The sequence below is a fragment of the Rhamphochromis longiceps genome, linkage group LG13 (assembly GCF_057381845.1).
Source record: "Rhamphochromis longiceps isolate RC_006_pf linkage group LG13, R_longiceps_female_GT1.1, whole genome shotgun sequence".
NCBI classification, from domain to species: domain Eukaryota; kingdom Metazoa; phylum Chordata; class Actinopteri; order Cichliformes; family Cichlidae; genus Rhamphochromis; species Rhamphochromis longiceps.
This window is the reverse complement of record NC_140569.1, coordinates 25,964,827-25,979,322: the sequence shown is the minus strand read 5'-3', so window position 1 is coordinate 25,979,322 and position 14,496 is coordinate 25,964,827. Positions and strand designations below refer to the sequence as shown.

Below are 14,496 nucleotides of genomic sequence, written 5' to 3'. Positions count from 1 at the left end.
TAACAGAGATCCACATCTGTTCATTCAAAATCCGGCGAACACAGCTAGGTTTCAGACCAAACTTTTGTTTGACTGAATGGTTTAAAAGGAGATGAAAAGTCAGATAGATTCATATCATTCAAACTCCATCTGCTGGTGCACAATGCCATTTATCAGTCTGTCTGTCTGTCTCTTTTTGTGTTAGCTGATTTCTTTTATACTGCAATATACTACACATAAAATATGAAAATGTTTATTTGCATTTGTGTAAAATGTAAATGCAAACAGAACGCAACGATTTGCAAAGCTGTCAAACCCATATTTTATGCTCATCACATGTTTAAACAGAGACATTTTAATATTTCACAAAAAATATTATCTCATTTTAAATTTGATGGCAAAAACATGTCTCAAAAAAGCTGGGATTGGGACAACAAAATGCTGGAACGATTTTACATCATACAGTATCATCAAAAGAATCAGAGAATGTGGAGAAATCTTTGTGTTCATGGGACAATACTGGACAGCCTCTGGCCTTTGGGCCCTGAGGAAACACAGGCATTAAATACAGGCATTATTGTGTCATGGAAATCAGTGCATGGGGGCAGGAACACTTCCAGAAAATACTATCTGTGAACACAGTTCACCATTAATACAGGTTGTATCATACAAAGAAGAAGCCATATGTATGCATCTCTCATTCAAATCTCTTTAAAATGAAACTGAGCTTGTACTGAAAACAAACAATGCTATCTGATCTGCATTTTAAAATCGACTACTGATTGCACGAAACAGGGGACAGGCTGAGTCAAAAACAGGTTTTTGCATACTTTGAAAGTATGATAAACATACAGTAGATATTATTTCAGTGCATTGCCGGTGAAGGAGGAGGAGGCAGTTTAGTTAAACTTTTCCAAGAGTTTCCAATGCGTAAATATATGACAGAGCGGATGACAGGCAGGTTGTCACTCTTTGACATCTGTTGTTTTTAGGTGTCACTGGTGAGATCATCTTAACCTGCGTTAAGACTTACAGCTAATGATAGCTCTTATCACACACAAATCCGCCTATTTTACGCAGTTGTTTGCGTAACCGCACATTTATCTCATGACTGACATCATTCAGGCATAAGATAACCTGTTTGGTGAATATGCAGTCTATCCTGTACGGCTGGTTCTTCTATGGGAGTTTTCCTCTCCTGTCTTATGCATTGTGGTCTGATGTCTCGGAGAAGAAGGAACCTCTTTATTTCTCCTTAGGTTACGAATCAGAGCACAAACAGGGCAGACATAACAGAAGCAAACATGTTGTACTTGATCGGAGTAAGTGCAGACCTATTTATATATTATTTTAAGTCTTTTAGCTGTAAGTAAGTTCATTTTTCAAAGATTGTGTTTTCTAGTGGTGACTGTAACCTGTGTGATACTGACTGCTGTTCGTTTTGCCTTAAGATCATTGCTGGTCTTTTCTTTGTCATATATTGGTTTTCAACGGGACTCAAAGAGGTAAGCAGCTATTTATTTTTCTTTCTTTCTTTCTTTTTTAAATGTAGCTCACATCAAGTACGAAGCAAACAGAAACATTTATAGAGAGTGCATAGAGGTGGAACAAGGAAGCAAAGACTAACTCTGTGTAATGATTCTTATCATTTTCAGGGAAACAAGTCACAAAAGTCCCAGCTCCCAGAATCCTCTGCAAACAACAAGTTGGTAAGTGGCAATCAAAAGTTAAATGCTGAGCTTACTGAGAATAGTTTGGATAAAATATCTGACTTCAATTTCTTCAACAGAATGATCTGAGCGACGATGACTTGCATTTATTGGCAAAGATCCTTTCGGTTGGATTGGTGGATGCGGATCCAAACTACCTCCATCACCTAAAAGGCTACAGGGACTTGCGTGGTCCCTGATCTCCTTTGGAAAAAAGAAAGAAAAAGAAACAAGGAGCTCATCTGGAGCGACGGATGGATACAAAAACAGACTTTCATGGAGATCTTGAAGGATTTGTGATGTCATCAAATCAATGCTTATTTGGATTACAAGTTATTCTCACGTCACCCTGCAGATTTTTCATGATCACAGGATAAAACATGCAGTATGTTCAGTTTAAATGTTGCACTGAATATCTCAGAGGTGCACACAACTGCGTTATGTTAAATATGGATCCTGATTGCTTTATTGTTACCTTTGTAACCCACGGCTGTACTGCTTGTTGCAAGTAATCTGTCTCAATAGTGCTATTTAATATTTAGCTAAATGCTAAATTGGTGCTACAAGGAGTGCAAGTGGAGAAGAATACAGTCTTTATCGCAATCATTACCCAGTCATCAAATCAGAACAATGTGTAACGCATTAGGCAAGGGTGTGTTTTGTCCTGTGGTTTAAACTGTTTTTAGTAAGAGAAAGAATGGATTGTTTGCATAGCTTCACTTCAAAAAGAACCATGTGGCCATGTGGGAGAAAGGTTCAATTAATTTGTTTCTCTTGTCTTTTTGTTCATGTCCTTTTCTGGAGAGAGGAGACAAAAGAGAGAGTTAAGCAAAGAGACAGATTAGATTCTGTTGTTGTTATTTTTTTAAACCTTTCTTTTTTGGTATGATATGGCAAACGTAACTCCTCTTACCCCAGACCCGTCTGCTGAGCTCGTTCCCGAGCAGGTAGAGCAAGATCACCACAGACATGTTAAAAAAGAAGAAGCCCACCAGACCAGCAGCACTGAAGCGCCCAAGAAGAGGATACACCCAAATCCCGACTGACATGTACACCCATATAATCCTGCAGAACATGTTCAGAATATAAAATAAAAAAAGGAAGGAAAAAAAAGGTTTGGCTCATACAAACATTCACCCAGTGTGTTCACGCAGTTATTGTAACAGCAAAACAGCAGCAAAACTAAACATCTCATATGCAATGAACAGCATGCTTATGGTTTGTTCTGTACTCATGAGGAGTTATTGGCTGCATTACAACATGTGAGCCCGAGCTGTGGAGGTTGAAAAGAAGCTTTTACCCGCAAGCTGTATACACACTGGAGCAGCAAAAATAGGTGCATTTAGACAGTGTTGTGCTTTCAGCCACATGAAGGTGAACTTCAATCAGTGTCAAATGAAAAATAAAAACTGAAGAAATGCTTTTTTTTAAAGTGCTTGATTATGCTGTTAATGCTGAGTCAGCACTTACCAAGATAAGTAAGCCAAGCCCACGATTCCTAATGCCGTCAGTGCATGTTTAGTCTGTGGGTAGACGTGAGGCTGCATCAGCACCTCTCCAAGTAAGATGGGAAGGACAAATGTGTGCTAAAGAAAAAGCCAACAGCAACATGAGAAGTCCCGGCAGGCCAACCAAGAATTGCTTAAAAATGTTTTAAAAATACAAACGATGCTGAGTAATTATTTATTATGCCGAAGAACACAAGTCAACAGACCATAGCGTGGTTCATCCACGGAGGGAAGAAGGTGTCGATGGTAGCTGGGTAGACTAATTCTCTATCATATGCAAAGATTGCCCAGAAAAGTAGAACAACAAACTAAAGAAAAGGCAGCAAAGGCAGAGTTAATGTGAAGCATAGTGTTTTGCTTTGGGGGTTTTTTTGCACTTGAAAGAATGTAGGATTTGCAAATGTGGGGTTCTCACCGTGCCCACTGGAAAGGCAAAGACAGAGAAGAGAAGGTCTTTAAACTTGCTCAGAGTACTCTCAGCCTTTTTCTCAGGTTGAAGATCATTCACTGCCGCCAGTCCAAAGAACGTCATTTGCAATAACTGAAACATTACAAGCAACATTGTTGTTTTTTCCCACTGTCCTTGTTGGGATCGCAGGGTCATTAATCCTTCACAACAATTACCCATAAACGATCAAGGTACTCACCAAATTCAAAAAAGTGAGGTACTTCCAAGGTCCTCCATAAACAAAGATTCCTGGTGGCAAATCCTCTCCATCCATATCAATTAGATTCTTAATAATAAACGCATACCAGCTGAATGCTGCAATGTGATACACTCTCCTAACAGTCATTCTCAGTGTAAACTTATATTCTTCTGTAATAAATAGTGAAAATAAATTAAAATGCAAGCAAAAAAAGCAACAACAAAACAAAACAAAAAGACTAAACTTCAAAGTTTTCCCTTCAGATGTGAGGCACTTGAAGCAGTGAAGGTTCTTTAAAGATTAGTGTAATTCAGCGCCGGCTTATCAAGACATTTGCAGGCAGCAGAGACAAAGAAACACAAGAGAACCACTGTTCAGTTTTTTACGAAACATATGGCGACTTCTTTCATAACCGCTTGTGGCTGGGAGGCAAATTTATGCACAGTGAGAGTGTAATCTGTTATGTAGTGTTTTGCAAGAGAAATCCCAACGAGTTAGGAAGGTTACGTGAGTTCAGATACAGTACTGTGCAAAGGTTTTAGGCAGGTGAGGAAAAAATGCTGTAAACAAAGAATGCTATTTATTTTCCACCAATCAACAAAATGTAGTGAATGAACAAAAAAGAAATCTAAATCAAGTCAATATTTGGTGTGACCACCCTTTGCCTCAGAGCAGCATCCATTCTTCTAGGTACACTTGCACACAGATTTTGAAGGAACTCGGCTGGTAGGGTGCTCCAAACATCACAGATCTTCTGTGGATGTAGGCTTCCTCACATCCTTCTGTCTCTTCATGCAATACCAGACACACTTGATGATGTTGAGATCAGAGCTCTGTGGGAGCCATGCCGTCACTCCAGTACTTCTTGTTCTTCATGCTGAAAATAATTTTTAATGACTGGCTGTATGTTTGGGGTCATTGTCCTACTGCAGAAAACATTTGGGGCCAATAAACAATCATTTATATTTCTGAAAGCATTCTTTGTTTACAGCATTTTTTCACACCTGCCTAAAACTTGCAAAGTTCAGATAGGTAAATATCTTCTGACAAAGACTGGATCACAGAAGAGTTACTTCTTTATTATTGCTGGAAATCTAAATTCAGGAGCTCGACACATCTCTCGCGAGCTTATTAAAATAATAGTAAATGTGTGACGACAAAATAACCCGATAAATTCATAAGAAAGAAAATTTCAAAGAGCAAAAGTTTCACGTTAGAGAATAAACGTGTTAGGAAAAACAGGCAAAAATAAAAATAAAATAAAGTTTTCTCCTAAACTTGTTCTCCCATTACTTTTTCCTGTGATCCTTAAAGTTTTCATAGATGTCATAAATGGCCTGAAGATGGTGCTGGTGTAAAGGCTGTGATCTGATTGTACTGCGCCAAAGCCAATATGCAGTATGTTGCAATCACTGTGTTAAAGCTACTAAATCTGTGTAGGTTTAGAAGAGAAATCTGTTATATAAAATATAATGTATGTGTTCTTTTTGGATATTTTAAATCAAATGGAGTTTTCAAGTTACACACGAACATGTTACATATGAAACATTATATACGTAAATATTTAAAAACCTCTTGCAATTAAGGATTTAAATAATTTATTATTTAATTCTGGTTTTATTTTTATTTTAGATGGCATGTTTAATTTTGTGGAAATAGTGTCATAGTACCTAAAATTTACTTTTAAAGCAGTACCTGAGTTTCTTTCTGTGCTATATCAAAGATGAATTTAATGAACTGCACCACAGACATGGGAGAAAAACAACAACAAAAACAAACAATCCTCGATATATTTAAGAAGTTTTATTTACAAACAGCAAAAGGTGATGAAGACAGGTATGATACTGTAAATCTGTGAGAACTCACTGTCACTGCTCAGCTCTACATACTCAAACATACATATGTAAACTCTTCACAGCTTCAAGATCAGTTTCAACAGACACGTAGAACAAGTACTGATTTAAAAACTGCAGGGTAGAGAAAAGTTTAAAAGACAAATAAAAGGTTGGTTTCAGCAGATTATAAAATACAACCCCATACTGTCGGATAGTTTTGGCTTTCCACGGGCAAAGTAAACACTTAAAAAAGCTTCATATGCTGGATTTTGGGGTTTGTTCCCCAAAATGTGTAAATGAAAAAGCGTTGAATGGTGTATATAAACAAGACCTTGAAGTAAACCTGATGCACCTTTGAATATTCATCATTAACCTTAATGACATCTGCTTTCAACAGCTGAAAACAAAAACGACACAGTGTTACACGTCGACGTCTGAGTCCATCGTGTGCATTTCCTTGTTTTCGGTTGCATGTTTAGGATGAAAAACTTTACAGTTTATTTATGCCAGCATGATCCACAGATCCACTTACTTCCAAATATATGTAATTATCATCTTTTTAAGATGAAGGTGAACCATTATAATACAAACTATAGTATATTACAGCTTTACAAAATCTGACCACTGCAGATTATCAGTTCTCTAACATCTCGTCATAAAACTAGCTGACGCTGCTGTCAGTGTTGTAAAAGATTACGGCAAGAAGGCCTCTTCACAGAAACTTGGTTTGACACATTGCACGTTACCCTGCAGTCAGTAAAAACATGTTCGATCCTGCACTCATGCTCTCAGTTCATACTGGGAGCAACTTGATGATTCAGCCACAGTAAGAAGCTCGTTGTTGAACACGTCGCACGTAATTGGGACAACGGCTTTGCAATAACTTGCATATTGTCTAAATTCACGCTTCAGTACACGTTCCCTGACTCTTCTGTGCATGATAAGCCTTGTTTTCCATACAACCCAGAAGAGAAATCCCATTTCCAACAAATATCTTTGCCAGCTTTTTATTTATTTAATTTCACTTCCTTCTACACATCCTGTATCCACCTTTTAATATCTCATCTTTCTTTGGATCCCATTTAAGTTGTCATCTGTGATAGTAGAGACAAAAAAAATAAATAGATTCACCACAAGGGTAATTAAATATATATTAATGCTTCTAATAGCAAACAATATTGGTAATACATTCATACCTCAAATCGACTGTAAACCTTCCTCTCCTTTCTCATATTCTGGATCCTCTCCAGCAGCTTTTCTCGCTCCTGAGGTGATTTTTGCCCTTTGTTTAGTTTATCAAGTCCTCGTTCTTTCTCCCTTTTAGCATTTTTGTCAGCTTTGTCTTCTTTCTCGTCATCGGTAACGGGAGACTCTTTGGTAGCCTCATTCCTGCTTTGGCTATTAGCGGAAATCTGCTCCAGGAGCAGCTTGGTATCGTCTCTGAGGTTGCTGCTCGAGAGCACGTTGGCTGTGGATGAGTGGTAGCGAGACTGGCTCGATTTGGGCTGCTTGGATGTGATCTCTGCTGATTCAGAAAAGTTACTTTGCTGTATTTGGTCATTCGTTTTCTCACTGCCGACAGACTCTTTGGCACTGCTTTCCTTTGTACCCTGGGTATGATCTGAGTTTCTCCCGCCTGTGTCCAGTTGCTCAGGCTCTGTTTTACTATTTTCAGCAGGCACAGGTGGCTCTGAGGTAGGCTCATTTGTGCTAGAGGGAGTTTTGGGGGCTTTATCCGATTCTGATGGAGTCTGGTTGGAAAGGGAATTTGTATCAGCGAGAGTGTGCAATGCAGACATGTTGGTTTCTGCTTTTTTAGCTTCAGGGGGCAAAACGAATTCAACTGACTCAGACAAAGGAGAGGAACGTGATCCTGTTTCAGCAGGGGTTGGTGCCTCAGCTCCTGTAAAGTTGAGGTCAGAGGGAGGGGTTGCTTGTATCTGTGCGTCTTGAGGAGCTGCAGTTGTTTCTGACTGCGAAGCATTAAGAGTAGAGTCTGTAATGACAGTGGAGCTTGCTTCTGATGGCAAATGCTTGGCTGGAGTGTCCGTGGGTGTGGGTACAGTAATAGTGGGCTCTTTTAGCTCAGGTACACATGGCTCAGGTGGAGAAGGGCTACTAGGTATGATATCACCTTTGACATGTGAAGATTCAGGAACCACAGAATCCTCTGCAACAGCCTTTTGAACTGAGCAAATTTCTGATTCAGAAACTTCTTTTTCTGTCTCAGTAACACCTTCCTCTGATTCAGAAACAGTCTTTGCAGTCTCAGAAATACCCTTTTCTGATTCTGGTTTTCCAGAAATTGCCTTTTCTGTTTCAGATACACCTATCTCTGATTCAAAAACAGCTCCCTCTGACTTTTCTCGTTCAGAAACTATGTTTTCTACTTGAGAAAGGCTCTTTTCTGACTCAGTAACACCTTCCTCTGATTCAGAAACAGTCTTTTCAGATTCAGAAATATCCTTTTCTGATTCGGGTTTTTCAGAAATGGCCTTTTCTGTTTCAGATACACCTATCTCTGATTCAGAAACATCTCTCTCTGACTTTTCTGGTTCAGAAACAATGTTTTCTGACCCAGAAACACGTCTTTCTACTTGAGAAAGGCGTGTTTGTGGTTCACAAATATCGTTTTCTGATTTTGATGTTTCAATAAGGTCTTTTTCTGATTCAGAAACACTTTTCTCTGATTCCAAAGTACCCTTTCCTGGGTCTGATGTCGCAGAAATGGCCTTTTCTGTTTCAGAAATAGCTGTTTCAAACACGACTTTCTCTAATTCAGATACACGTTTGTCTAATTCAGGCATGCCTATTTCTGTTTCAGAGGCATCTTTTTCTGGTTCAGAAACCTGTATTTCTGATTCAGTCATGCTCTTCTCAGCTACAGAAGGATCTTTTTCGCTTTTACAATTGGCTTTCTCTGATTCAGAAATATCTTTTTCTGACCTTTCTGTGGAAGTTGTAGCACCAGAAATGCTTGTGGTGGACTGTAACGAGGATGAGCTTGACTCAGCACCACTAACAAACACCTCAGGAGAAACACCAGATTCCATATGTACAGAGTCAGTTGCTGAAGGAGTCTGGGATGACGGCAACTTGGAAGAGGAATCTAGAGGAGTTTGGTTACTTGTATCTTTAGATTTAGAATCTTCTGCTAACCCTTTTGGCGAGGAGCTCATAGAGTCATGTGCCTCTGTTTTATCATCATTTGAAGCTAATATGCCAGAAGCAGGGTGTGAACTGGAATCTTCTGAAAGTCTGTTCTCTTCAGTGGTAGAAAGAGAAGGCGTACTGGACGATAAAGAAACTGGACTTTTCTGTGAACCATAATCTAGCAGATTATTCTCAGAGGAGGATCTCAGCATTGATGGGTCAGAGGCGTCAACTGTTGATGTTACTGCAGGAGGGGAGATGCTGGTTACTAAATGAGTCAATTCAGGATTTTGGGTGTGAGAAGCCAACGCAGAAAGTCCTTCATCAGAATTGGCACAGACTGATTTAGACTCCTTTGAGGTAGAATCCGGGCTTGGGGTTTCCTTTTTATCAGTACTTTGTGTAAGTGAAGAAACATTAGTGGGAGCAGGATTTGTGGGTGGATGACTGGGGCTGCTCTCGTCATCAGCAGGATCTGACAGCATGGGTTCTTGTGGTGATTTGTTCAGAGGTAACTCTGAGGAAGCAGGAAGAAGATCTGTTGACTGACTGTTGTCCAGTTTTGTTGTGCCTAAATCTTCTGCTACTTTATTTTGTTCTTTAGAGCTCTGGGAGGTATTGGAGTGATTTTCGATCTGACTGTCCTGCTGGTTAATGTTTTCACTGGATTCAAAAGACACACTAGCTAACTGACTGTCTGCAGTAGCACTCTTTTCCCCCTCAGTTTTGGAAGCCCTGTCTTCTGAGGATTCTCTTGGTTCAGGTCCCTCCTTTTTGACACCACTGTTGACTTTTAGTTCAGTTTCTGGTTTCACCGGGTCTTTTCCTTTGCCCTTTGCAGCTTTTGTGGCTGCTTCAGCTTTGCGTTTTGCTGCCAGCTCTTTGAAAAACATTAATCTTACATCAGGATCATTCATATCTGCATATGGTAGAAGGGTGGCTAAAGGTTTAGGTGGTTGTACCGGCTGATTGGTTTTGGGTAGCTCAGCTTCAGAAAGCTTGGATCGAGGCATGGATGGCGAAAGATTAGGCTGCTCTACATGGGGTACTTTTGCTGACTCTGTTTCCTCACGCTTTTCTGAAACGTCTTTTGAATCTTCTTGCTTTGATGAATTTTTATCATCTCCTTTAGTGCTTTCCTTGTCTGGTTTTGTTTCTGTGGATGTCTTTAGGTACCGAGTCCATTCGTAAGGTTCTCTAGCAGCAGTTCTCCTTTGTCCCAGAACTTGAGAAACAAAGGGTAGTTTTATCTTTTCAGATTCAGTTTTGTCACTGTCTTCAGTGTCTCCGTCCTTTTGCTCAGGAGGGGTAGTTTGACTATCCTGAGGAGCTGGCTGATCCAGAGAGCTGAATATCAGAGAGGACCTTAACCTGGAGCACCTGTTCATTCCACTAGCATTTAGTTTCCTTCGGAAAGAATCGGACCGCAGAAGCACAGAAGTCTTTGGCTCATTTTGTTCTCCCTCCTCTGTCCTCTTTTCCTCCTTGTTTGTGGTTTGTGACTCTGATGGTGTTGTTTTGGTTTCTTCTGCCACTGCAGGAGGTTCATCGGGCAATACCTTAGGCTGTTCTCTGGCTGTTGTTTTGGCATAATTTGGTATCTGACTCACCCTGGATATAACAGGAACTTTGAACTCTCTGACATTTGGGATTTTAGGAAGTGACAAATCAACCCCTGGTGCTGTTTTCTGCATGGTGTTACGGGGCTCTTCAAAAGGATCTGGGGCCTGAGGTGGTTCCACTGGCAGGCCTTCATCTCCTGAATTATCATATGCACTAAGGTATGAGTTAATCCTCCAGTTTCTCAGCCCCTTTTTAACCATGGGATCCTTGCGGTCACTGTTAGACTCCTGAAGAAACTGCCTCTGATCAGCGTGGCTGGAGGGCGTGGGAGAGGTTTGGCACGTATATGGATGGCCTAAACTTAGTCTTCTAGGTTGAGACGAACTAAAATCTGCTGCAGGAAGCATTTTCTCTGAGCTCTGATCATAGTCTTTGGTAGATGACAAGTAGTTAAAAACAGGGTCAAAATCAGGTGGTTGCATCTCTTGTGGTAAAGCAGATTCAGAGTATTGATCTCTTGAAAGATAGCCTTGGCTCCAGAACTTGTCATAGCTGTAATTTTCTTCTGGTCCTGGTGCTGGTCCTAGATAAGGCTGCTGGCCCCTGTAAAAATGCCTCCCCTGGGACTCAGGTTCTGGCATTCCCTGAGTTTGCAGGAATGGATAAGGATATCTTCCTTGAACACCTTCAGCAAAGCCAGGATGTTTAAAGGGTCGATTTTCCATCGGTGGAATCCTGGCACATCCCTGATCAAATGATGGGTCCACGTGTGGTTGTTGGGAAGGAAACCTATTGTACAAATCTGCGGGTCCACGCAGGGGTTCCTTAGTGTTAAAGGGCACCCTTCTCCAATCGTCATCCATTCGTTCATCACAGGACTGTCTGGCCCATTCATCTGGTTGACTAGAATCAGCTGCTGGCAGAGTTCTCATAGGCTCCCTGTACAGTGATAGCCTGTCACTGGCGTATTCCCTCTTTTGTAATGGATTCATGTCTTCCACTGGAGGAACCAAATCTTCAACAATCAGCGGCTGGGAATGAGCATACAGGATCCGAAACTCTTCATCAAAGGTAGTCACGAGCTGTCCGAAGAACAGGTGCGCCATGCAGCGGTGTAGTTTCTCAAAAGACCACATGAAGCTGGACATGACATAAGATAAGTGCAATTTAATACAAGAATCGTTAAAACGTTCAATAAACTGTTGCAAACACAACACATTTATTAGGAAACAATCCTGGTGTAGTAGGATTCTGCAGTAGTTTTAAACAGCCTCACCTGTAATTTCCACTCAGCACAGCCCTGCAGTCAGTCAACAAGAAGCGATCCATCATCTGACCTTTGAAGGATTTGCCTGAGCGACACTTGTACAAGCTGCCAGACACTGTTCTCACTCGTAAAAACTGCAAGGCACAAGGAATCACCTTAAGATTTATAAAACCTAAAAATGTATGAAGCACATCTAGCAATGTTTTCAATTGCATAAATCCAAGATAGGTGGCAGCATTGCATTAGCACTGCGTCTTCTGAGATAACGTCACAGAAAAGGAGAAAAAGATTGTATACGTAGTTCACTTTTGCAGTACTATACTGGTCATGTGATTTTTTTTAAACATCACTAAATGAGTCAGTCTCCATTTACTCAACATATCAGGCTCAGATGTATTAATACTGGCATTTTATTTATATTACACAATAGCATAAAATGCAGTTCTAAGAACTTTCCTGTGCCAGTGGAGACTTGAGAGAGTCATCTTTTACCAATTGCTTAGCTTTTGTTGGACAATATAGCTTACTGTGAAAAGACCACTGGGAGATAAAGCTGGTGATATTCAAAATTTTGTAATACTGTCAACAAATCCCATGAAAAGACAAAACAACTATGGGTCATCTCTCAGTGCTTTCCAAACACCCCCACCCCTCCTCAGTGGCCTGTAGTGCCAAATCCATTCATTCCAAATGAAGACAAAACAGCCTTCAAAACGCATAATAAAAATAGATTTCAACCATTTAATCAGTTTAAGCAGACATAAACAGCAAATTTGTTAAGGACTACTTTGAGCCACAGATCGTGCATATTGTATATGAAGTAAAAGGCCAGACATAAAGTATAAATGGGAGTGGAAATTAAACATGTAAGAAGACAAAATGCATTGCAAAGAATACTCAATCACCTGAATGCTCTGCAGGTTTACTCTGCAGTTGGATACCATGCTCACAAAGTGATGTGCATTCAGCTCGTCTAGAAGGATGTAGACAGCAACGTTTCTCGTGGCAGCGTTAAGGACATCCGCAAAAATGTCAACATCGGTAAACATATCCATCGCTATGGCAATGACCTGAGGAAATGAAAGAAAACAAAGCGACCAAAGCGAAAACAAAAGCGCCATGAGCATGACAGTCGAAAAAAGAACAATGGTGATTAATGTGAAGGAAACCCCAGGCCAACCTGTTGAGCGTTTTTGATGAGTCGCCGGGCCTGCTCCTTGATACTTGGCATGTCTGGCTCAGGGGGGTTGACCAGAGTGGTAACCTCTGTGGGCACACTGAAGAGTTGCAAGTGGGGCCACCCGAGGTCCAAATCTGGGACGTCCTGGTCGCTGTGAATCGGCCAGTAAGTGTCTGAGGATCCATCTCCCCCGCTTTCCAGAAAAAGCTGTTCAGAGTGTCCGATCAGCTGGGGACCCTGAACGAAGCCCATAATGTGCTGAATCTCAGGTGTGGACAGAAAGTCCACCACATCTGCCTTTTTGAGGAACTCATAGTACCCCTCCAAATCCCCCTCAACCAGAGCGTCAATGGCCAAGCGGTACTCTTCCCGGTAGTGAGGAGGGAGGTAGTTGGGGTCCAGGGGGTTATCCCCAGCAGAGGAACACTGAGAGCGACGCGCCATACTGTGGTCTTAGGAGAGGACAAAGGGCAAAAAGATACGCAACTTGTAAATGTTTTTGAACCAAATTTGGGTTCAGCTGTAATCAGATACACTCACACAACCCACAGATGTCTAATTCGCTGCTTCTTGTTGTCATGCGAGATAGAATAAAATCTAAAGATAACAACATGTACTATTTGACAAAAAAAAACACCCTGACATGATAAAGACTCTAACAAATCAAAAGTAACAGAAGCATTTATTCTACTGTTTGTGTGGCATATTTACACTGTCTGGGTCCATAGTTACAACAGTGGTGGAGTTCACTTTCTTAAAAATCAACTAGCTGCACCCAAGTTGAGATACCACTCTATCAATACACCGTGACAAACCCAGCTCAACAACATCTGCTACAATTTCATTGGACCGGTGAAAGCACAATGAGGGAAATGGAATCTAACCACAGGATAGATGGTTAGGGTGTGGCCCCTCCCTCTGGCCAAACACCCTCGACTCCATTTGAACTTTCATGTAAAGCCAGAAATCTCATATAAACGAGAAAAGAAACACCAGGAGTAAAGAGTAAAGCTCAAAGCCCTGGAGCAGACGTTAAAGGACAACAAGCTCTAAGTAAATAAGTTACAGATAAAATAGCTTTGTGTTGCCGCTACGCAAGTGAGTCTGTCATTTACGGACAAAACTTTTCCCCCCACCGAGTTAGAAAAGTTAACCGGAGCTGGGTCAGTCTGTAGTCTCATGTTGGATCCAGCTAGCCCAAACACCGCAGGGGCTAACAGCACAGAGCCATACAGCCCCCACAGTTACCGTCTGCTGAGCCTACCTCATTGGTGTACCCGTCAAGCTCTCCGTCGGTTAAACTTCACAGCAGTCATCTTGCTTTCTTCACCGTGTTGTTGTTCACAGCTGTACCGAGCTTCCAAGTCCAGGTGTGACCTGCCGAAAGTTTACTCTTACACTGCCTTTTCCCCTGTCACCCAGCTAAACCAGTTTGCTGTCATGCTTGAGACATGTTGGCGAGAATGTCTGAGACGCATCGACCGGAGGAAAAAAGTAGTGTCGACAGACCTCGCCCCGCCTCACCGGCTGCAGCAGCTCCGCAGTTTGTTCACTTCTGCTCAGCTCTCAGTGTCCGTGGCTGTCCTGAGCCAGCTGAACTCTGCCCAGATGTTATCATCCCACTCCTGACACTCACTCGCTACTACTGCTGTAAA

The 14,496-nt window shown here is 41.2% G+C and overlaps 2 protein-coding genes and 1 long non-coding RNA gene across 3 annotated transcripts; 1 reads left to right on the top strand and 2 right to left on the bottom strand.

Annotated features, from left to right (window-relative positions):
• The first annotated feature begins 1,154 nt into the window (after nt 1–1,154).
• LOC146655941 (uncharacterized) lies at nt 1,155–2,819 on the top strand. The gene is made up of 4 exons (XR_014914291.1): nt 1,155–1,301; nt 1,431–1,484; nt 1,635–1,688; nt 1,769–2,819. It is a non-coding gene; the product is annotated as an uncharacterized LOC146655941 (long non-coding RNA).
• Nucleotides 2,449–4,122, bottom strand: LOC146655940 (androgen-dependent TFPI-regulating protein). The gene is made up of 6 exons (XM_085427321.1): nt 3,844–4,122; nt 3,612–3,737; nt 3,403–3,504; nt 3,159–3,274; nt 2,602–2,753; nt 2,449–2,486 (listed from the first exon to the last, which is right to left on the bottom strand). Exons 1-6 carry the CDS (start codon nt 3,988–3,990, stop codon nt 2,449–2,451), a joined length of 681 nt encoding a protein of 226 aa, XP_085283447.1. The 5' UTR covers nt 3,991–4,122.
• Nucleotides 4,123–5,971: 1,849 nt separating this feature from the next.
• Nucleotides 5,972–14,436, bottom strand: sack1ha (scaffolding CK1 anchoring protein Ha). The gene is made up of 7 exons (XM_085428711.1): nt 14,106–14,436; nt 12,842–13,293; nt 12,567–12,731; nt 11,671–11,795; nt 8,467–11,534; nt 6,875–8,430; nt 5,972–6,772 (listed from the first exon to the last, which is right to left on the bottom strand). Exons 2-7 carry the CDS (start codon nt 13,283–13,285, stop codon nt 6,761–6,763), a joined length of 5,370 nt encoding a protein of 1,789 aa, XP_085284837.1. The 5' UTR covers nt 13,286–13,293; nt 14,106–14,436; the 3' UTR covers nt 5,972–6,760.
• Between the last annotated feature and the right edge of the window lie 60 nt (nt 14,437–14,496).

Excerpts from the sequence above, each read along its gene's own strand:
- LOC146655940 (XM_085427321.1), bottom strand. The coding sequence starts at position 3,990 with ATGACTGTTAGGAGAGTGTATCACATTGCAGCATTCAGCTGGTATGCG. Across the intron at positions 3,738-3,843 it reads ACCTCACTTTTTTGAATTTG|TTATTGCAAATGACGTTCTT; the intron begins GTGAGTACCTTG and ends GTAATGTTTCAG. Across the intron at positions 3,275-3,402 it reads CGTGGATGAACCACGCTATG|CACACATTTGTCCTTCCCAT; the intron begins GTCTGTTGACTT and ends CTTTTTCTTTAG.
- sack1ha (XM_085428711.1), bottom strand. The coding sequence starts at position 13,285 with ATGGCGCGTCGCTCTCAGTGTTCCTCTGCTGGGGATAACCCCCTGGAC. Across the intron at positions 11,535-11,670 it reads GTGCTGAGTGGAAATTACAG|CTTCATGTGGTCTTTTGAGA; the intron begins GTGAGGCTGTTT and ends TGTCATGTCCAG. Across the intron at positions 8,431-8,466 it reads CATGCCTGAATTAGACAAAC|CTATTTCTGAAACAGAAAAG; the intron begins GTGTATCTGAAT and ends TGTTTGAAACAG.